Raw genomic sequence first — 23,930 nt, 5'->3', positions numbered from 1 at the left:
TGATCTTACACGGTTTGCTAATTTCCCCTCCACTTTTTTGAAATAAACACTTCTAAGCTCCCTGGGAAATTATTTTAATATCAGTTAAGGAAAATTTCGAATAACCACTGGATGGAGGCACTAGAGTTAGCTATAATGGTATAGTACAGTATTAGGGCAGAATGTTATACTACAGAATGAGCTATATCTAGCACATAGTACAATTCATGGTTTTGAATACAGCAAGGGACATGCACAAACTTCAGAAGATCAGGGGTTTAATGGGGTGACTGGCCTACTCAGCCAGTAGGCTACGTAAATTCTATACTCTGATCTCTGAAGTGGAGCAAAGAAGAACCATCTGACTTCCTAAGGCTAGTCTGCTAAAAAAGATACTGCTTCCCCTGGGCTTGGGGGACCCGAAGAACAGTGAAAAGAGACTCCTGACCAGCTGGCTTTGAAAAGGGTGCATTAAGCAGAGCTGCCTTAGCCAGTCTTCTTCATTCATTTGGCCCCACTGTATCTCTCAAGTGCACGAGCAGTACTGATAGCTACATGGAGGCCAAGAGCATGGGGCTTCCAAACAGATTGCCACTGTATTTATCTAATGATGTACTCTCTAGGCGCTAGAGGGAAAAGGTATACCTGAATGCAGGTGGGTACATGCGCAATGTCTCTGCAATCACCATATCCAGGTAAGGGAGCTCTTGAACATTTTGGTAGTCAGGAACATCCTGGGAGAAAGGAAGAAAGAGATAATTAAGTGCAGGAAACTGCTGGAGCTGCAGGCTGTGGAGGAGCTACCTTGGAGACTACTGACCAATGCACCCTGGAATGGTGTGCTGTGGTGAGTTTCTCCATGGCAAGGTCATGGCATTTGAGGGTGGGCCCACAGTGTGCCCAGTGGGACCTTTATTACAAAATTCCTCACAGTGGCAACAACTTGTGCTATTCCAATGGACCACAGTAGTGGATAGGGGAGGGGATAATTCTGTTTCCTCCCATGGTGATCTCTTGTCCAAACCCAGTTTATTTGCTCTTTGTGTAGCAGATCTTGATTTGGGCCTAATTTACATAACCCTGAAAGTATACATGCAATTGATAGAAAGCATCATATAAACAAACACAACTCTGGCTCCAATGAATTTACATTCTAAAAAGGAGCCAACAGGGACAATAACAGAACAAACAAATAACAAAGCTCCAGCCCTACAACAGAGAGAGAGAGAACATTTCTCTCACCGTTTCTTGTCTTGGAAAACTCACAGAGATCGTACATGTCATTATTCAGTTCTGTCAGCAGAGGGCAGAGAAAGTACATCTGAAAAGATCCCCAGTAAAGCTGAGTACGGTTTAAATTAAAGGATCTTGTCTCTTCTAAAATCTGACATGGAGCATATTAGGAAGAGACACTTACGCCAGGCTAGACTAAAACTGTGAAGATTTGGGGCCTCTGAGGTTCACACAACAGGGACTGGATTCTGTCCATTCTTCATTTACTACATCAGCTTTCATACATAATGCATATTTTATTGAATTTTCATGTGAAAATGTATGTTACATACTAAAAATACTAAGCAGAGAACAATTCCAGATGGTATGCAGACAATACGTACAATAAAATGAGAATGCCTGGCCAGGTTAGAACATCCCCTTTATTCAGAGCTAAGACAGCATGTGCCACTTCAGATTTTCCAAGGGCTGTACAAACTCTGACAGATCCTTCTATAAGGTAGATAAGTTCTATTACACTCATTTTTAAGAAGGAAAATATAGGCAGAGAGGCTACGTCAGTTATTCAAATCCACACCGGGCCCAAATAGGGCTACCACTCTTCTCTTATGTTAAAGGATGTCTCATCTCTAGTCAACACAATATGCATTTTGTCCCTTACTTCAGCAATAATCATTTATTGTTGTTATTTCTATTACTATAGTGCCTACAGCCTCGAAACAAGACTGGGGCCCCATTGTGCTAGGTGCTGTGCGAACAGACAGTAAGGCCTTGTCTACACTACGAAATGAGGTCGAATTTATAGAAGTCAGTTTTGTAGAAAGCATTTTTATACAGTCGATTGTGTGTGTCCCCATGCAAATGCTCTAAGTGCATGTAGTCGGCGGAGTGTGTCCACAGTACCGAGGCAACCGTCGACTTCCGGAGCATTGCACTGTGGGTAGCTATCCCACAGTTTCTGCAGTCTCCGCTGCCCATTTGAATTCTGGGTAGAAATCTCAGTGCCTGATGGGGCTAAAACATTGTCAAGGGTGGTTCTGGGTACATATCGTCAGGTCCCCCTTCCCTCCCTCCATCCGTGAAAGCAAGGGCAGACAATCGTTTTGCGCCTTTTTTCTTGAGTTACCTGTGCAGATGCCATACCACGGCAAGCATGGAGCCCGCTCAGCTAACCGTCACCATATGTCTCCTGGGTGCTGGCAGACGTGGTACTGCATTGCTGCACAGCAACAGTTTATTGCCTTTTGGCAGCAGACCAGGCAGTATGACTGGTATCTGTCATCGACATAGTCCTGGGTGCTTTTTTAACTAAACTCGATGAGGTCAGGGGCACCTGGGCAAACATGGGAGTGACTCAGCCAGGTCATTTCCCTTTTAAGTTTCGTCTCATGGCGATTCAGTCCTACTGGCAGTGCACTGTCTTTTAATCAGCAGCCAGGAGAAGACGATGGCCAGCAGTCATACTGCACCGTCTTCTGCCGAGCACCCAGGAGATGACGATGGCTAGCAGTTGTACTGCACAGTCTGCTGCCAGCAACATGTATAAAGATAGATGAAGTGGATCAAAACAAGAAATAGACCAGATTTGTTTTGTATTCATTTTCTACTCCCTCCCTCTGTGAAATCAACGGCCTGCTAAACCCAGTCAGAGCAACGGCAAACCATCGTTTCGCGCTCTTTTCCCTGGATTGCCCGACCAGGAGCAGACGCCATAGCACAGCAAGCATGGAGTCCGTTCAGCTCACCACAGCAGTTATGACCATTGTAAACACCTCACGCATTATCGTGCAGTTTATGGAGAACCAGCACCTGAAAAACCAGGCAAGGAGGCGACGGAATCACGATGATGAGGACATGAACACACTTTTCTCTAAAACCGCATTCCCCCCCAATTTGGATATCACAATGTTAATGGGGCAGACTCATGCAGTGGAATGCCGATTCTGGGCCCAGGAAACAAGCACAGAGTGGTGGGACCGCATAGTGTTGCAGGTCTGGGATGATTCCCAGTGGCTGCGAAACTTTCGCATGCGTAAGGGCACTTTCATGGAACTTTGTGACTTGCTTTCCCCTGCCCTGAAGCGCAAGAATACCAAGATGAGAGCAGCCCTCACAGTTCACAAGTGAGTGGCAATAGCCCTGTGGAAGCTTGCAACGCCAGACAGCTACTGGTCAGTCAGTAATCAATTTGGAGTGGGCAAATCTACTGTGGGGGTTGCTGTGATGCAAATAGCCAACGCAATCATTGAGCTGCTGCTATCAAAGGTAGTGACTCTGGGAAATGTGCAGGTCATACTAGATGGCTTTGTTGCAATTGGATTCCCTAACTGTGGGGCTATAGACGGAATGCATATCCCTAACTTGGGACCGGACCACCAGGGCAGCCAGTACATAAACCGCAAGGGGTACTTTTCAATGGTGCTGCAAGCACTGGTGGATCACAAGGGAAGTTTCAGGAACATCAACATGGGATGGCCGGGAAAGGTTCATGACACTCACATCTTCAGGAACTCTAGTCTGTTTAAATGGCTGCAGGAAGGGATCTACTTCCCAGACCAGAAAATAACTGTTGGGGATGTTGAAATGCCTATAGTTATCCTTGGGGACCCAGCCTACCCCTTAATGCCCTGGCTCATGAAGCCGTACACAGGCACCCTGGACAGTAGTCAGGAGCTGTTCAACTATCGGCTGAGCAAGTGCAGAATGGTGGTAGAATGTGCATTTGGATGTTTAAAGGGTTGCTGGTGCAGTTTGCTGACTCGCTCAGACCTCAGCGAAACCAATATTCCCATGGTTATTGCTGCTTGCTGTGTGCTCCACAATCTCTGTGAGAGTAAGGGGGAGATGTTTATGGTGGGGTGGGAGGTTGATACAAATTGCCTGGCTGCTGAATACGCGCAGCCAGACACCAGGGTGGTTAGAAGAGCACAGCAGGAAGCACTGAGCATCAGAGAAGCTTTGAAAACCAGTTTCATGACTGGCCAGGGTACTGTGTGACACTTCTGTTTGTTTCTCCTTGATGAAAACCCTCCCTCTTGGTTGCCTCTAAATTCCCTGTATGCCACCTGCCCTCCCACCTTCGATCACAGCTTGCTTGCAAAGGAAATAAAGTCACTGTCATTTAAAAAACATGTATTCTTTATTAAGTGATTATAAAAATAGTGAGATAAGTCACAAGATAGTCCGGGTGGGGTGTGGGAGGAGGGTAGGAGGGAAGGAAAAGGCCACTTTAAAACTTCTTGAATGCCAGCCTTCTGTTGCTTGGGCTGTCCACTGGGGTGGAGTGATTGGGTGCTCATAGCCTCCCCTTCCGCGTTCTTGGGCATCTGGGTGAGGAGTCTATGGAACTTGGGGAGGAGGGAAGGCGGTTAAACATGGGCTGCAGCGGCAGTCTGTAATCCTGCTGCCATTCATGAACCTCCACCAGATGCCGGAGCATGTCCATTTGATCCTGCAGTAGCCCCAGCGTTTCCTCATGCCTCCTCTGATCTTCCTGCCGCCACCTCTCCTCACGTTCATCAGCCACCGTCCTGTACTCTGCTATTGTGTCCCTCCACACAGCTCTGTCAGTGCCGGACGACTGCATGAGCTCAGAGAACATGTCATCACGCGTGCGTTTTTTTCGCCGTCTTATCTGATATAGCCTTTGGGATGGAGGAGGGAGGCTTGAAACATTTGCAGCTGCTGGAGGAAAAAAAGGGAGTGAAGTATTTAAAAAGATACATTTTACAGAACAATGGCTATACTCTTTCACGGTGAACAACGCTATTCACATTACATAGCACATGTGATTTTGGTACAAGGTCGCATTTTGCATCTTATATTGAGTGCCTGTGGCTTTGGTGTTAGAGATCACACAAGCAGGGCCGGGCAACAGAATTCAGTTTGCAGGCGGCCATGGTAAGCCATAGTCTTTCGGCTTCTGCAAACTTCATAACAGCAGCCCCCTCCTTTCTCATACCAAGCAAAGCCCGTTGAGTTGGCCATTTAGTGCTGCAGTTTTCTTGTTAATGTGCAGCAGCAGAAACCATACTAACCCCCTCCCCCAATCCAATTCTCTGGGATGATCGCTTTTCCCCTCCCCGCACCGCCTGGCTGATAACAGGGAAGATCCCTGCTAGCCAAAACAGCTCAGCGCCAATGCCCTCCACCCCCCACCACGTGGCTAACTGCAGGGAGGATTTCTTTTCAGGTGCAGGCAAACAGCCAAGTAGGCACGGCCACCTCTGAATGTCCCCTTAATTAAATTCCCCTATTTCACCCAGGTTACCATGAACGATATCACTCTCCTGAGGATAACACAGAGAGATAAAGAACGGATGTTGCTTGAATGCCAGCAAACACCAGAACCATACGCTGCCAGGCTTTGTCGTGCAATGATACCAGATTACTTGCTACTAGCATGGCGTGGTAAAGTGTCCTACCATGGAGGATGGAATAAGGCTGCTCTCCCCAGAAACCTTCTGCAAAGGCTTTTAGAGTACCTCCAGGAGAGCTTCATGGAGATGTCCCTGGAAGATTTCCGCTCCATCCCCAGATACGTTAACAGACTTTTCCAGTAGCAGTACTGGCCACGAATGCATCCCAAGTCCTCAGGGCTACTTAATCATTAAAAAACACTTGCTTTTATAACATGTATTATATTTTAAAAGGTACACTCACCAGAGGCCCCTTCTCCAGCTTCGTTGGGTTAGGAGGGTATTTCAGTCAGGGTGATAAAAAGATCCTCGCTGTCGGGGAGAACAGTTTGCTGTGTGCTCTCCCTAAGCTCATTCTCCTCCTCCTCATCTTCCCCATCTGCAAAATCCTCAGGCATGGTGGAGAGAACCCCATCAGCGGAGTCCACGGATAGGGGTGCGGTACTGGTGGCGGCCCCCCCTAGAATTGCATGTAGCTCAGCGTAGAAGCGGCATGTCTGGGGCTCTGTCCCGGAGCGTCCGTTTGATTCTTTGGTTTTCTGGTACGCTTGTCTGAGCTCCTTAAGTTTCATGCGGCACTGTGTTGCGTCCCTGATGTAGCCTCTGTCCCTCATGGCCTCTGAGATTTTTTGAAACGCTTTGGATTTCATCTTTTGGAACATAGTTCTGATAGCACAGATTCCTCTTCCCATACAGCGATCAGATCCAATACCTCCCGTTTGGTCCATGCTGGAGCTCTTTTTCGATTCTGGGACTGCATGGTCACCTGTGCTGATGAGCTCACCTGGCCAAACAGGAAATGAGATTCAAAAGTTCCCAGGGCTTTTCCTGTACACCTGGCCAGTGCATCCGAGTTCAGAGTGCTGTCCAGAGCGGTCACAATGGTGCACTGTGGGATAGCTCCCGGAGGCCAATACCTTCGAATTGTGTCCACACTAACCGTAATTCGAAACGGCGATGTCGATTTCAGCGCTAATCCCCTCATTGGGGAGGAGTACAGAAATCAGTTTTAAGAGCTCTTTATGTCAAAAAAATGGCTTCGTTGTGTGGACGGGTACAGGGTTAATTCGGATTTAACGCTGCTAAATCCGACATAAACTCGTAGTGTAGACCAGGCCTAAGTGCTGACAGTTTAAATGGACAAGAGAAACAAAGGATGGGCAGGAAGGAATATTATTAGCCCCATTTTGCAGACAAATAATTGAGGCACAAAGAGATTAAGTGATTTGCCCAAGGTCACACAGGAAGTCTGTGGCAGAGCCTGGAAATGAACTCAGATCTCCTGAGTCCAAATTCAGTGCCTTCCCCGTAATAGCATCCTTCCTCTCTGTGACTATTCAAATAATTCTACACTTTGATACACATATATTTAAGGCCCTTTGTTTTTATTTTTTTTAACCAATTTTTACTGAGAAATTCCCAGGTTTTACAAAAGCTAATATTTGGTTTTTACAGATTATTTCCCGAATTTTGGATGTGGCTCAGTAACCTGGACAGACCCTGGGCTCCCCACTGCAGAAGGAGAGATGGTGGCTTGATAACCTGAGCGACCCAGGTAACCAAGCTGTCGTCTCTCCTTCTGGAGTGGGCCCAGAAGGATAAGCGGTGGAGGAGGCAGCATGAGTAGATGGTGTCTTCATAGCATTAAACCACAGCATTAAACTGCTTTTACTTTCAATACTCTTTTCTCTATTTGTTGTTTTTTTCCCACTGTCCTCCTGTTCCCTGATATTGACCCTGCTATTGACCCAAAAACTGTAAAGTTAATTTCAGCTGTTTTTTAATTTTTGTAATAAACTCTGATAAATTCCAGGGAATTTTTAAACAAAATAAAAACCAAAAACAAAGGGTATTGAATATATTACGTAATGTGTACGATTTTGTGTCTCTGCCCCTTAAAACTAACCTTTCCCCTGTATTTTCCACATAATTCTCTTTTTTTTTTTAATTGTAGGTAAGCACACTGGCCCTTTTCCTGTGTTGCTTGTGCACTTAAATTTCCCATTGATTTCAATAGATGTTTTGGGTGAGCAAGGAATTTAGGATCAGGCCCAAAGTGAATAAGTGGCAGAGCTGAGAACAGAATTCAGTTGGTTCTGACTTGTAGAGCCACGCTCAGTCCATGGTGTCCCTCCTGTGAGTGCCTTGCTTACTTCTGTAGTCGCTAATTAACATAATTATAAGGTAATCTGATATAATAAGTAAGTTTTAATCCAAACTTTACATAAAGAAATAGTATTAAATGATGGAAAACTTTTTTTTGCTATTTCAAATAGCCTCAGTTCCTTTAGGGAATTAGCAGTTTAGAAAGCAAAATAAAGATACACAAACAGATGATTTTCCATGGAAGAAAATTGGTTTTGTTTACGTCAGAAAAAAGAGCCAGGCCAATAGCAGTAGAGTGTGAGCTCAACTTTCACTTGCACCTCAGTGAATTCATATGTCAGATGCTACATAATTGTTGGCATTTCCATGCTTCTAACTTTAAAGTAGCTGAACTTACTTCAGCAGCTGTGCACACGGTCTGATCCTGGACTGGGTGTCGTCCCCAAAGCCAAACATCCCTATTTAGGAGGGACATTCCTGATATATTTTTAACAAAATAATTTCCATTTGTTTTTCGACTCCCTTTCTCAAAAAACTCTTTTAGCCCACTGTATTTCAAAGGCGTTGAAATTTGCTTTTCTCTCCAAATATCCTTAATTGCAGCTTTCAAATATTGGCAGGTATGCCTGAGAGGTCTGCAGGTTATCATGCTAAGATGCCACTTGAAGACCCTGTGTAGCCCATCTATACATTGAATGTCACTCAGTGCTGGGTATGTTTTAGTGCAGAAATAGATTCCTTTTTGGAGAAAGCAGGAATAAAGGAGGCACCACTCTGCATGTAATAAAACACCAGACATTTTAACGTTGTGACCATTGCCTTACACAAAGATTTACCTTACCTTATAAGTCAATAGTTTTCACAGTGGTTTTATCTCTTTTCCTTACTAATTTAGGAATATAATCCATTGAGGTATTTTGGGGCATATTTCACTGGCTTATTTTTCAGGTTTATGGGCAACACATTCCTCCATCATCTATCTCTCCCTTTGTTTTTTCAACCCTTTTTCTGTGACCAGAAAGTGCCTAACTCGCCAGATACTGAAGAAGTAAGCAAGATGGTCTTCTGGATAGGGTAGCAGATTAGGCTCAAGAGATCTTAGTGCAGCTTCAGTCTTGGCCACAAGCTTCCTGTATGACCTCAGGACCTCAGGCAAGTCATTTCATTGACATTGTCCTTCAGTTCCCCATGAGTAAAGTGGGGATGGTTCTTCCCTACCTTACAGCGCTATTGTGAGGATAAAGTTCATGAATGACTGCAAAGTGCTCAGACAATACAGTGCTGAGGGCCATGTAAATAGATAACACATTTTGGGCACTAATGCAATCTAAGCTCCAGATGCTGAAAGCTGTTCCACTCACGCAGACTCCTGCATGGAGCTCCACTCTCTGCACCTTCAGTGGAGCTCCATATGGGCACAGGAGTCTGCATGTGCAGATCAGCTTGTGGATCGAGGGTCTTTACCAGCCAAGGACTTATCCCCATAACCTCAGTCTGACTTTAGATAGTAAGATCCTCAGGGTAGGGCTTGAATCTTATTTCTTTTTGGAAAGCATACTGAGTGCTACTTGAAAAAAGTAAATTCTTCCTAATGGCAATGCAAACATGCAGTAAGCATAGCGGTAGGATTCCTAAATACTAGTGAAAACAAATAGACTCCTTACACATAAATCAGCAGTTCTAGTCCATGGACAAATGGATACAATGCAACCAATAGGATTTGGAAAAAAACAAAATGAAAGGGAATTTAGCACTGGTTTAAGAAACTGGATTAACAGCAGTGGAAACTTAAGTCTTCTCTTTGTCTACAGGAGCACAGCAGATGCAGTACAAATTTTTGTCATACTGCCCTACCAATGTGTGTCCATCATGACTTGGAAGGACCTCTCTAGCAGTAAGAGGGTAATTCAGCCACCAGGATTCATTCAGTATTTGTCCTCTTTGTTGAGATGGCTAATAAGGGGCCAGTCCGTGCCTACTGGGTTTTGATGAGATATATCCATTAGGAACTGCTGGCTAGATCTGTAGCTCATGTAATCACTGTAGCTCCATGACTTACTACATTTGTGTGCACACGCACACCAAATCGCTTTACCATCCCCCCAAAAAATGGTGGTCAGGAGGGTGACAGAAATTTGGGTACGTAAGCAATACACCCGCATTAACCTCAAGGACCTCTCAGAAAAGAAAGAGCAAAATTGCTGAAGAGCTACCCTACCCACCGCAGCCAAGGTCCACAAATAATGAGGAACATTTTTTGATCGTATGGCTCAAAGACTGTTAATTGATCAAAGAATCAGCCTGGGCACTTGATCTGGCAGACAGATGATTCTGGTGGTGCTGTGGGATTATCTGCTCCTAGCAGTGAGCAAATAATCCCGCAACACCATCAGAATCATCTGTCTGCCATACCCAGACTGACAGGAGCCAAAGAAACCTGAGAACACCAGATAATGTTAGAGCTGCCCCTCTACAACCTTTTTAATAACCTTATCAAGACAGGCATGACTAGAGATGAGATGGCACTTAGTGTGCATATCAATGAACAAAGATAGCTTCTTGAGCCTAAGCCTAACAACTGCTTGCTTGAAGGAAGCAGCTTTCCCTTTGCTAGATTTTACTAGCGACACTGAAATACTTGAATGTCCTTTAAGTTCTACACCCAAGGCCGGTGCAACCACTAGGCGAACTAGGCGGTCGCCTAGGGCGCCAAGTGGTTGGGGGCGGCCAAAAGCGTGCTCCGGGGAGGCAGTGGAGCGGAGGTGAGCTGGGGCAGAGGGGCGCAGGGAGGGCCACCTGCAGCAAGTAACGGGGGGGGAGGGGTGGCGCACAGGGGAACCGTTCCCTGCCCCAGCTCACCTCTGCTCTGCCTTCTCCTCTGAGCGCGCTGCCCCGCTCTGCTTCTCTCCCTCCCAGGCTTGCGTGCCAAACAGCTGATTGGTGCTGCAAGCCTGGGAGGTGGAGAAGTGGCAGCGGCAGCATGCTCGGGGAGGAAGCGGAGCAGAGGTGAGCTGGGGCGGGGAGTTGCCGCATGGCTCCCCAGGCCAAGGGGAGAGGGGAGTTGCCACACGGCTCCCCAAGGGGGCGGCGGGGAGCCTCAGGGCGGGGGGCTGCCGCAGGGGGGGTAGCGGGGGGCTGCCCCGGGGGGGCACCTCAGGGCGGAGGGGGGGTGCAAGGTGGAAGTTTCGCCTAGAGTGCAAAACATCCTTGCAACAGCCCTGTCTACACCAAAGCCCTTCTACAACATTCAGTGTCTCAGGGAGTGAAACTGGGGATGACTTGACCAGGGAAGACTGCAAACTCAGATCTGCCATCTTGGAGTTGGCCCGTACAGAAAGAATTCAATCAATAGTGTTGGCTACAGGCAACAGAAACTTCCTCATAGCAAGAGATGTTTGATTTTGTTTCCCAGCAGATACAGTCTGGATTCAACATGCTGTCACCTATCCGGAAAAACTCAGCAGCTCTACATGGATACTATTGTGGGAGGAGAAAAAACAAATCATTTGCCTTCATTACAGTTACAGCATAGGATTAAAAATCTCTATGCAGTAGCCAAAGTGATTCAGAGTGTAATGATTGCCGCAAGTATTCTTGCCTCCATCCAATACATTTAATCTGTCAGAGGACATATAATTTCAGGCTGGACTTCTGATTTATGCTATGATTTAGACACAGAGGTGTTAAAGTCAAAATCAGTCACAACAAAATACAAAGCATTAAAAAAATGAATGAGGACATAAGAATGGCTATACTTGATCAGAGCAATGGTCCATACAGACCAGTATCCTGTCTTCCAACACTGGCCAGTGCCAGATGCTTCAGAGGGAGTGAACAGGCAGTTATCAAGTGATCCATCCCCTGTCATCCAGTCCCAGCTTCTAGCTTTTACCTTTATACATACTTAGACCGTCCTATAGTCAATTATACCTCAGTAAGGGGGTAAGTGTGAGCTGGTGTAATTTACATTCCAAGGAGCCTAGAAGAAGGTTTAAAAAGGTGTAGATGAAAGTAAGCTGTAGCCTACTGTAACTCACACCTTCTTACACTCTTGTTTTAGTTGCTTTCCTTGCTATGGCCCTCTCTTCTTGTTCATTGTCACACAAGTTACATTGACATAGGCCTACTCAGGTGCAGATTCAGTGGACCAAATTCAGAAGTGATGTGTATGGTTGACATATAAGTTACACACTGACAAGTGAGTAGGTGTCTAAGAGCCAAATTCTCTCAGCTACACAGGTATAAATCCACTGAAGCCCTGCAGTTGCATTGGTATAAGTGTAAGGAAAAACTGGCCCTAAGTAAGTGTTCATATGACGGTACAGTGGGAGTCTCAGTTGGTGTGACAATCCTGAAAAAGAAGCCAGAAGAAGGTGTAAATTTACAGCAGCTTTGACTCCATCTGAAGTCAATTAGGCCTTCCTCAGACTCAAAAACTCCAGTTCTTGATGGAGGATGGACAAGTGTTACCTACAGCAGGCTGCCTTTGTACTGTAAGAAAAGGTCATCACAGCCTGATAGTTCAAAAAGAAATATTCAATGAGATACAGAGATTTTTCTGTCACAGAAAAACAAACACATATGCATGCATCCTTAACCAAAACAGGCAGAAATTCATAAACACCTAGTTTACCATCAATACCTATGGGTGAATGAACGGAGAATAAAGTACAATCTAAAGTAAGCAGGAGAGAGAAGATCCAAAGGCAGATCTAAAGTAAGCAGAAGAGAGAGTCCTTAGGCTGGTTTATTCTACTGCAGGTCAGGGGCAGGTTACAAACCAAAAGAGGAGAAAGAAATTCTATAAACCAGTTCTGGCTTCAACCACACACAAACTCTGGTTTGAAGGACAGATTTTCTTGAGCTTAAGTACTCCCCATATACTAAGCCAGAATAACCAAACGTTGAGAGGGAGAGATAAAGGAAAGTTCTGCTGTTTCTGGATTCTTCCACAGCCATGGAGGAGGTGGCAGGATTTGGCCCTTGTTGTATAAGGACCTTCTTATAAATGGAGAGTGCCCAATCAGGTGGGTTTTAGAATTTGTCCTCTGTCCACTGGCATTTTTTTAATTTAGGGCTTGGGGAGGGAGAATAGTTCTTTTCCATAAACTGTTTCCTTTACTCCTAGAATTCCAGCTAGCTGAACATTTGAGACAATCATTGGCAATTACGTTTGTAGTGGGTCAGAGTGACAGAGTACAGGGATAGCCTATTTCTGGCATCCTTAAAACATTCTCCCATAACCTGGGAAGTCACTTCAATTTTCTCCCTAGGCTTGCCTCAGTCTGCAGAGATTAAGAGTCTCTCGCTAAGCTTGTCTGACACTATCAAAATTTCTACTTGGGTGGCAGAAATTCTGAATGGTGCAGTATCCCAGCAGGAGGGAGGCAGGGAGGAAATAAAACAGGAGAAAGGACTGCCAGAGGTCCAAAAGTCTCAGTGAGAGAATTATAAAACTGGAGTAGTCTGTCCAAAGGGCATGTCACTAGTCCAAAGCACATTAAGTACATGCAGGACTTAATCTTTCCTGCCATGGAAGTGTTCCTCGGTGGTTACTAGAATAAAGAGGAGGGTTTTTCTTCCCTTCTCTCAGCAGACATTCACGGCGTCACATAAGAGCCAGATGATTAAATTAAATAATTCCTCCTTCAGCTGCTATTTTCTGTATGGAGGTGACTGTGCTTTAAATTGGGGTCCTGGATGTAAAAGGCCTGTATGTTTAGTTTAATCAAATGTTCATTTCCTCACATTTATGTTTATGTTAAAAGGGATCAGTGTGACTTTCCATGCTACAAATAGAGATCATCACGTGGGTTGGTCCTCCCCAATTTTTCCTCATATTTGTGGCTTTGCATGCTATGCAGCCCTAAGGACTGAAAGATAACATTGGCCCATGAATGCAGCATGATGAAACGTGCCATAGAGTGAACAGTCCAACTTTTAAGGAGAACTGAAATGCTTTTTTTTTTTTAAATAAAAAAACACTGGTAAATCACCCTACTGTAGATTCCAAATTATGGGCCTGACCCAGTGACTTCCATGGGAGTCTTTCCATTGCTGCATCAGACTTTTGTGAATTAGTAGGTAGGAAAACACAGTAAAAAACTATTGTAAGGTTCCCCATCACTCAGTGTAATTATGACTCACGCTAACAAAGCTAGGGCAGTTTTCATGCTATGTCACAGGTATGTAGTGCCCGATGCCTCCAAAGCCCCTTACAACCATTAAGTGAGGTACAATAACAAATGTCAAATAGTAACATTTGAAAACCACAGGTGGAAGATATTACAGATATTACACAGTGTTTAACAAACATTAATTAGTTAATAATCCTCCCTCATTTGTTTGAGGTTCTGCAGCTAAAATCCCCATGTACAGATGGGAAAAAAGTGGGATGCAATAAATTTGAGGCTAATATTTTCCAACTTGACTGTCTAAGTCCATATCTAGACACCTAAATAAGTGGCCTGACTTTCAAAGGCATTAAGCAGCCAGAGCTCCCATTGACTTCAAAGACCTACTTTGTGTGACTAAAGCAGGCAGAACTTGGCCATGAATGTGTAGCCTTTAAATGATATAAAATAATAATAGTGCTCAGCACTTACATACATCTGAAATGCAAACAGAAAAGGTCTTTGTTTGTTTTTTAGCTGCAAAGATGCTAAGTCAGGGCTTTGTGTTTGTCTTTCCAGAGGTCTTGATGCCACAAATACCTAGGGCAACGCAGGGAGCTGCATGCTTTTCAGCATTTCAGGCATCTCTTGGTACAGACCCTGAACCCTGTGCCTAGCAGGAATGTTAGGACTTGATCCTGCTCCCATTGAAGTCAATGGAAAAATTCCCAGTAACTTCTACAGTGCAGTGTCAGGGCCCCAAAGAGGAAATGATTTTCAAATATATTGTTTTAAAACACATAATAAATTCAATTACTATTGAGATGTGCACATACCAGAACTGAGTAGTGTATAACCCTTGTCCTTCCTCTTTCCCCTCGCACTGGCCTTAATGCAAGAAAGGGTTCCTATTCAAGTAAGCACTCGTTTGTACTTTCCCGAATAAGGGTAATTTTTAATTACTCTCATTTGTTGCATCATTTCTTAAATGGGACTATTTAGATTTTCAGGGAATGGAACATGTCAGACCTAGAGCTCATCAAAAACTTTTAGACGAAAACAAATTTTTGACAAAATGTGAGAAAATGTCCATTTCTGCTGAAATTTTTCAGGGTTTCATTGAAAATCTGAAAAATCCAATTTTTTTTTTTAAGTTTGAATGTAGTAAATAAAATTCATTTCCTAATCAGCTCTAGTCAGATCTTTCATTTGCTCTAGAAAGCACCTGCTGTATGTCATATCAATAATAAAACAATTTAGGATTTATCAATATTGACTACAATTTGACTGTACTTAAAGAACTTTTGCATCCTCTTCCTCCATCCCAGAGAGGATCCTTTACACTAATGGTTAACCAGTCCAAAAACCACCCCCAAGTCCCACTCAGAATTCAGTCACACGGTTTGGTGTGACAAGCCCTGCTAGATACTTGTATAAACATGGCTACAGTGCAGCCCAGCAGAGATCTGCTTGAGGAGTTCTTCTCTTTTCCCCCTGCACTGTCTCAGACGCATATGGGTATGGAGAAAGCACTATGATTTCCCTAATCCTCTTCACACTTGGATTTAGTGAGGCCCTAATGGTGCCACATTCAGCGCTTCTTGTGTCTGCGCTTTCCTCAGACCTGCTCCTTGTTTTCTCTTTCTGTAGAAACATCAAATGGCTGTCCCTCTGTTTATGATTTAACCTGCCCAATATGCCTGTCTGTCCCAACTGCACATCTTACCGATCCATAAGAGGGGAGAAAAGTTGAGAATTGTGTCTTTCTGGAACATACATACATACATAAAAGTGTAGAAAAAGAGATTTTAAAAGATTCAACTAATGGAGCCAGATTCTCAGATGATGTAAATTGGCACAGTGTCACTGAAGTCAATGGAGCAACATCCGACTTATGCCAGCTGAGTATCTGGGGTACTAAGTTCCAGAGTAACAGCCGTGTTAGTCTATATTCGCAAAAAGAAAAAGAGTACTTGTGGCACCTTAGAGACTAACCAATTTATTTGAGCATAAGCTTTCATGAGCTACAGCTCACTTCATCGGACGCATACTGTGGAAAGTGTAGAAGATCTTTTTATACACACAAAGCATGAAAAAATACCTCCCCCCACCCCACTCTCCTGCTGGTAATAGCTTATCTAAAGTGACCACTCTCCTTACAATGTGTATGATAATCAAGGTGGGCCATTTTCAGCACAAATCCAGGGTTTAACAAGAACATCGGGGGGGGGGGGAGTAGGAAAAAACAAGGGGAAATAGGTTACCTTGCATAATGACTTAGCCACTCCCAGTCTCTATTCAAGCCTAAGTTAATTGTATCCAATTTGCAAATGAATTCCAATTCAGCAGTCTCTTGCTGGATTTGAAGTTTTTTTGTTGTAATATTGCAACTTTCATGTCTGTAATCATGTGACCAGAGAGATTGAAGTGTTCTCCGACTGGTTTATGAATGTTATAATTCTTGACATCTGATTTGTGTCCATTTATTCTTTTACGTGGAGACTGTCCAGTTTGACCAATGTACATGGCAGAGGGGCATTGCTGGCACATGACGGCATATATCACTTTGGTGGATGTGCAGGTGAACGAGCCTCTGATAATGTGGCTGATGTTATTAGGCCCTGTGATGGTGTCCCCTGAATAGATATGTGGGCACAGTTGGCAACGGGCTTTGTTGCAAGGATAGGTTCCTGGGTTAGTGGTTCTGTTGTGTGGTATGTGGTTGCTGGTGAGTATTTGCTTCAGACTGGGGGGCTGTCTGTAGGCAAGGACTGGCCTGTCTCCCAAGATTTGTGAGAGTGTTGGGTCATCCTTCAGGATAGGTTGTAGATCCTTAATAATGCGTTGGAGGGGTTTTAGTTGGGGCCTGAAGGTGACGGCTAGTGGCGTTCTGTTATTTTCTTTGTTAGGCCTGTCCTGTAGAGGTGACTTCTGGGAACTCTTCTGGCTCTATCAATCTGTTTCTTCACTTCCGCAGGTGGGTATTGTAGTTGTAAGAATGCTTGATAGAGATCTTGTAGGTGTTTGTCTCTGTCTGAGGGGTTGGAGCAAATGCGGTTGTATCGCAGAGCTTGGCTGTAGACAATGGATCGTGTGGTGTGGTCAGAGTGAAAGCTGGAGGCATGTAGGTAGGAATAGCAGTAGGTAGGTTTCCGGTATAGGGTGGTGTTTATGTGACCATCATTTATTAGCACTGTAGTGTCCAGGAAGTGGATCTCTTGTGTGGACTGGACCAGGCTGAGGTTGATGGTGGGATGGAAATTGTTGAAATCATGGTGGAATTCCTCAAGGGCTTCTTTTCCATGGGTCCAGATGATGAAGATGTCATCAATATAGCGCGAGTAGGGGCGTTAGGGGACAAGAGCTGAGGAAGCGTTGTTCTAAGTCAGCCATAAAAATGTTGGCATACTGTGGGGCCATGCGGGTACCCATAGCAGTGCCACTGATTTGAAGGTATACATTGTCCCCAAATGTAAAATAGTTATGGCTAAGGACAAAGTCACAAAGTTCAGCCACCAGGTTAGCCGTGACATTATCGGGGATAGTGTTCTTGACGGCTTGTAGTCCATCTTTGTGTGGAATGTTGGTGTAGAGGGCTTCTACATCCATAGTGGCCAGGATGGTGTTATCAGGAAGATCACCGATGGACTGTAGTTTCCTCAGGATGTCAGTGGTGTCCCGAAGGTAGCTGGGAGTGCTGGGCCTGAGGAGGGAGTCTACATAGCCAGACAATCCTGCTGTCAGGGTGCCAATGCCTGAGATGATAGGGCGCCCAGGATTTCCAGGTTTATGGATCTTGGGTAGTAGATAGAATATCCCAGGTCGGGGTTCCAGGGGTGTGTCTGTGCGGATTTGATCTTGTGCTTTTTCAGGGAGTTTCTTGAGCAAATGCTGTAGTTTCTTTTGGTGACTCTCAGTGGGATCATAGGGTAATGGCTTGTAGAAAGTGGTGTTGGAGAGCTGCCGAGCAGCCTCTTGTTCATATTCCGACCTATTCATGATGACAACAGCACCTCCTTTGTCAGCCTTTTTGATTATGATGTCAGAGTTGTTTCTGAGGCTGTGGATGGCATTGTGTTCTGCACGGCTGAGGTTATGGGGCAAGTGATGCTGCCTTTCCACAATTTCAGCCCGTGCACGTCGGCGGAAGCACTCTATGTAGAAGTCCAGTCTGCTGTCTCGACCTTCAGGAGGAGTCCACCTAGAATCCTTCTTTTTGTAGTGTTGGTAGGGAGGTCTCTGTGGATTAGTATGTTGTCCAGAGGTATGTTGGAAATATTCCTTGAGTCAGAGACGTCAAAAATAGGATTCTAGGTCACCACAGAACTGTATCATGTTCGTGGGGGTGGAAGGGCAGAAGGAGAGGCCCCAAGATAGGACAGCTGCTTCTGCTGGGCTAAGAGTATAGTTGGATAGGTTAACAATATTGCTGGGTCGGTTGAGGGAACCATTGCTGTGGCCCCTTGTGGCATGTAGTAGTTTAGAAAGTTTAATGTCCTTTTTCTTTTGTAGAGAAGCAAAGTGTGTGTTGTAAATGGCTTGTCTAGTTTTAGTAAAGTCCAGCCACGAGAAAGTTTGTGTGTAAGGTTGGTTTTTTATGAGAGTATCCATTTTTGAGAGCTCATTCTTTATCTTTCCCTGTTTGCTGTAGAGGATGTTGATCAGGTGGTTCCGCAGTTTCTTTGAGATTGTGTGGCACAAGCTGTCAGCATAGTCTGTGTGATATGTAGATTGTAATGGATTTTTTACCTTCAGTCCTTTTGGTACGATGTCCATCTGTTTGCATTTGGAAAGGAAGATGATGTTTGTCTGAAAACTTCAAATCCAGACTCCAGGGAGAGACTGCTGAATTGGATTCATTTGCAAATTGGATCCAATTAACTTAGGCTTGAATAGAGACTGGGAGTGGCTAAGTCATTATGCAAGGTAACCTATTTCCCCTTGTTTTTTCCTACTCCCCCCCCCCCCCCCCGACGTTCTTGTTAAACCCTGGATTTGTGCTGGAAATGGCCCACCTTGATTATCATACACATTGTAAGGAGAGTGGTCACTTTAGATAAGCTATTACCAACAGGAGAGTGGGTTTGTGTATGTGGGGTGTGGGGGGGGAGAGAAAACCTGGATTTGTGCTGGAAATGGCCCAACTTGATTATCATACACATTGTAAGGAGAGTGATCATTTTAGATAAGCTATTACCAGCAGGAGAGTGGGGTGGGAGGAGGTATTTTTTCATGCTTTGTGTGTATAAAAAGTTCTTCTACACTTTCCACAGTATGCGTCCGATGAAGTGAGCTGTAGCTCACGAAAGCTTATGCTCAAATAAATTGGTTAGTCTCTAAGGTGCCACAAGTACTCCTTTTCTTTTTGGAGTACAAAGTGCAGTTCTAATTGAGAAAGTGAGTATGGAAATGGAACCTTTTTACTCAGCAGTTGTTCAATTCAGTCACGGCTGCCGACGAGTTACTAAGAATGAGGTTGCTTTCTTTTTTTTGTTTTTTATCCATATAAGTCCAGCAGAGCTAACAAAATTGCAGGAGAGTGAGCTAGATTATATTCTGGCTCATGCATCATGCTAACTAGGTTCCAATTGCAGAGCTGCATTTTGGCCCAAGTTACACCTGTGCAAGCCCACCGAAGACAATGGGACGGCACAGGTGTAACAGAGGACAGAATTTGGCACAGGGAATCTTTTTTTTTTTTTTTTTTTACCGGTAACTGTGCAGAAGCAGGAAAGAATTCATCTTAACTCTCAGATCTTAGGGTGGGTTTATATGGCTAGCAGTTAGAAAATATGTAATTTACTTGCACACTGAGCAGGGTCATTTCTAACAGCCTTTGGAATTAGGGACACAGGGTGGGAGGAGACCGCATAGGAAGGCAGAGAGAAAATTTTGAACCTTTACCGCATGGATCCCAAATCATCCAGGCTTGGACAACGGTTTGCAGCTCCTCCTGCTTTACAAGGAGGCCTCTTTCGCTAGTCTCTGGCCCTGTCTTGCCACTTAATGTTACTTGCTGCTTCCTGTCCCTGACCTTTCCCTTTTCCTCCCACAGTCTGTCTCTGTATCTCTCCTCTACCTTTCCAGTGCTACCTGCTTCCACCACTCTCTGTAGCCTATGTCTGCTACTGTCCTATTACCCTCCCCACCAGATTGTCCCTGCACCCAACATTTTGTTCTTTTTCCTTCTTTTTTAAAGTTCTATCCAGCACATAGCTTTAACAGTAAGCTCTGGGACAGAATGGGACACACAATAATGGAGAGGCCTTGAGTGACTCTGTAGTGTTGCCCAGATGTATTTGAACCAGCCCTGAAATGGAGCACATTTGATCTGCAAGCCACTGGGACCCAAACATGGCACCACCCAATGCGATTTTTACCAAGTGATTCTTCAGAGTAAAACTTCACTTTTGGCTATAAACAGGTGCCCAAACTATGCCCACTGGCAACTTGCTCCAAACCCATTATTTTCCAAACCCATTGCACTCAGTGTCCGCTGTAATAGTGGACGTGATGTGCAGAGCGTACAGCTCTAATAATGAATGCTCTATCATGATCTGAGGGGTTTTCGGTGAGGAACAAGATGGAGCACCGCATATTGAGACGGTGTAGTTTCTCTGTACAAAGTCTGTGCAGTAAAGACAAAGGCAGCTACCAATATTTACAGTTCTACCAACCCCAGTTGTTCAAACATCATGAGTCAGGTCCCAAATTTAATGAGACTGCCTTTAAAGTCACAAGATTTTAAAACAATAATTCTGAGTGCTTTCTAGTTCCCTCCTGGCTTTTGAGCCAGCGTTCATGTTTTCAAGTTTATCTCTGCGATCATGACGGCTAGAATTTTTTTTTTTTTAATGAAAGGGGGGGATTCTGGTGTATTAACCAGAGCTTATGGGTTTAAGAAAAAACACCAAATATCACAAGACTTATGATAAAATTGCAAGAGATGGCAACACTAGGGTCACATTTGGTCTTCCCTTTGGCCATCTGGTTCTGAAACAGTCAGATAGCATCACATGGGCCTTTTACAATGTGTGAGGGACCTGGAACTTAAAATGAATGACAACAACTACAAAAGTTGATCCCTCATCCTACCCCATCCCTCAAAATAGAGAATGTTTTGTACAACACATTTGGGCTGGGATTTTCAAAGGAGCCCATGGGAGTTAGATGCCAGCTGAGCACCTAGACAAAGTAATTGAGCTGGGGGAAGGAGGTGGGGGATTCTGCTGAGTCTAAAAAGCATATTGCTTCTTCTGGATATGAAAAAAGAAAAGTGAATCCTGGCTGCTGCTATTATACACAGAGCCACTTATCTACGGCTGAAGCCCAGACAGCTGTGTGCCTGTAAGTGAGGAAATTAAATTAAAGAGTCAAAAATGTAAACCAACAAAGGAAAAAACCCCACCCGATGATGTATAAATAGAGCTTATCTGACCGATGAAGGGTGCTTATTATTTCCTTTACTTTCACGTGTCTGGATAAAGGTAGGTTTCTCTTCCATAAGCAAGCAGGATAATCATTTGCCCCGTGCAGGACTATTGCAGAGAGCTGCATAGTATTTTTCGGTTTGGGCTTGTTTTCAAAATGAGGCCAGTGGCACAGTGACATCATGAGACAGCTACTGCCCTTATTTAAATATTGAGATAAATCACACAATATTCTATAGCAATGCTCCAAAACATTGCAACTTACAGTAGGGTAAAGGCCCTCAAGCTGTGGGGCCTGGCTAGCCCCCATGGGGGTGGGGAGGTAGCGCCACCCAGCCCCTTCCCTCTGCTCCAGTTCCACCTCCAGCTGCATTCCCTGCCCTGTGCCAGCCCCCAGCCTCGGCCACTGGCTGTGGCTCCATTCCCAGCCCGCGGCCAAGGCAGGGGATGGGGCTGGGATCAGAGCCACACCTGGCTGTGCGAGTCTGGCTGCTGGCCCCCACTGCAGCCCGGCCGTGGCTCTGCTCCGGGCCTCAACCCCAGCTTTGGCCACTGGCCATGGCCCCGCTCCCAGACCCACACCCAGCTGTGGTCCCAGCCTCGGCCCCCTTATCCCTGTCCATGCCCTTCCACAGGAGCTGTGGCTCTGGGGGGCGGGAATGGGTTTGGGAGGGTGCGATCCTCAAAAGTTTGGGGACTGCTGCCGTAGGGGGTTGATCCAGTCTATAGAATACTGTCATAATTTGCAACAAGTACGGTCTATTGAGTTTGGGGTGGTAAAGTATCAAGGAAAAGAAGAAACTTGGGACCATATTCTCTGTTTTTCCTGAGCTCTCCCTGATACAGGAAGAAAGTCAGTAGAGTAGCAAAAGTGGATTTAAGTAACTTTTTCACCACCTGTATTCCTGGCCCTGCCCACTCCAGCATTACAGGAGCCTCAGGTCTTCTCTGATTTAGGCCCACTAAAGGCTGTTCCACAACTTAGACTAGCCTGAGCACAGCATGCGCCAGTCGCACCCACTGCTCCCTGGACACATCCTGGCATACCCTCTATCCTAAGGGGGCAGCGATGGAGGCTGGCATTCAGCCATTCTGGCATCTCTACAGTCTTATGCAGCAGAATTCCCCAGGGGAAATTACCAGGCTTATACAGTGTAAAGGGATCAAAGAGGAATGGTGGATGAGGATATTATTATTTAATATTTGTATTTACTGTAGCATCGACAAGCCCTAGTCTGAATCAGGCCCTCCCATTGCACCAGGTGCTATACAAGCACAGAACAAAAAACACAGGCTGTGTCAGTGACTCTGGGTGCTAAAGAGCCAGGGAGGGCTACAGCTTCCCGCCTGTGTCCAGTGGCCTCAATAAAAAAAATTCCCTTTGCGCCCATTATAGCTGAGACCTGTCTTTTCTCTACCACAATAGACTCTAAAGCAACTATATTACAAAAAACACACCGTCACAAAGCGTGCGTGTGCGCAAGGTGCTTCTCGGCCTCTGTGCCATATCACTGCTGTGTCTCCTTTAAGCTACAAGAAAAAGGAGTCTTAAAAACACTAGGCAAATTAACAGAGCACACTAGTAGAAATTACAGTAAAGAACAGAATGATCAGTCACATTGATGAATGTGATATGTTGCGGAAGAGTCAACACAGCATTTGTAAAGGGAAGTAATCCTTCTATCAGAATTCTCTGAGGTAGTGAACAGGCATATGGACAAGGGTGATCCAGTTAATATAGTGTATTTGGATTTTCGAAAAGCCTAGGTTCCACACCACAGGCTCTTAAGGAAACTAAATACCCATGGGATAAAGAGGGAAGGCCCTCTCATGGATCAGTGACTGGCTGAAAGATAGGAAACAAGGGGTAGGAATAAATGGTCACTTTTTCACAATGAAGAGAGGTGAACAGAGGGGTCCTCCAAGGACCTGTTCTAGGACCTGTGCTTTTCAATGTATTCATTAATGATCTAGAAAACATTGTGAACAGTGAAGTGGAAAAGTTTTCAGAAGTCCAAAGCAGGCTGTGAGGCGTTACAGAGGGATCTTACAAAACTGGGTGATTGGGCAACAAAATGGCAGATGAAATTCAATGCTGATAAGTGCAAAGTAATGCACATTGGAAAAAATAATACCAACTATACATATACAGTGATGAATTCTAAAGTGGCTGTTATCAACCAAGAAAGAGATCTTGGAATCATCATGGATAGTTCTCTGAAAAACATCAGGTCAATGCGCAGTAGTTGTCAAAAAGGCTAACAGAATATTAGGAACTATTAGCAAAGGGATAGAAAATAAAACAGAAAATATCATGTTGGCACTATATAAATCCCTGCTGCTCCCACACTTTGAATACTGTGACCAGTTCTGATCACCCCAACTCAAAAAAAGGTATGGTGGAACTGGAAAAGATTCTGAGAAGGGCAACAAAGATGATCAACTATCAATGATGGACTATAAGGCGGACAGGAAGCTGGCTAGATCGCCGGGCTCAACAGGTAGTGATCAATGGCTCCATGTCTAGTTGGCAGCCGGTATCAAGAGGAGTGCCCCAAGGGTTGGTCCTGGGTCGGTTTTCTTCAATATCTTCATTAATGATCTGGAGGATGGCGTGGACTGCACCCTCAACAAGTTTGCAGATGACACTA

The 23,930-nt window shown here is 44.8% G+C and overlaps 1 protein-coding gene across 5 annotated transcripts in view; it reads right to left on the bottom strand.

Moving 5' to 3' along the window:
• TBXAS1 (thromboxane A synthase 1) overlaps window positions 1-23,930 on the bottom strand; it is a 316,405-nt gene that overhangs the window by 12,762 nt on the left and 279,713 nt on the right. For all 5 annotated transcript variants that reach the window (XM_073323035.1, XM_073323050.1, XM_073323042.1 and 2 more), the window contains one exon: window positions 625-713. In XM_073323035.1, coding sequence (XP_073179136.1) covers window positions 625-713 — 89 coding nt within the window. The remainder of the gene's footprint in view (window positions 1-624; window positions 714-23,930) is intronic.

The sequence above is a fragment of the Lepidochelys kempii genome, chromosome 1, assembly GCF_965140265.1.
Source record: "Lepidochelys kempii isolate rLepKem1 chromosome 1, rLepKem1.hap2, whole genome shotgun sequence".
Lineage (NCBI taxonomy): Eukaryota > Metazoa > Chordata > Testudines > Cheloniidae > Lepidochelys > Lepidochelys kempii.
Note: the sequence above shows the minus strand (reverse complement) of the source record. Positions and strands in the feature narration are given on the sequence as shown.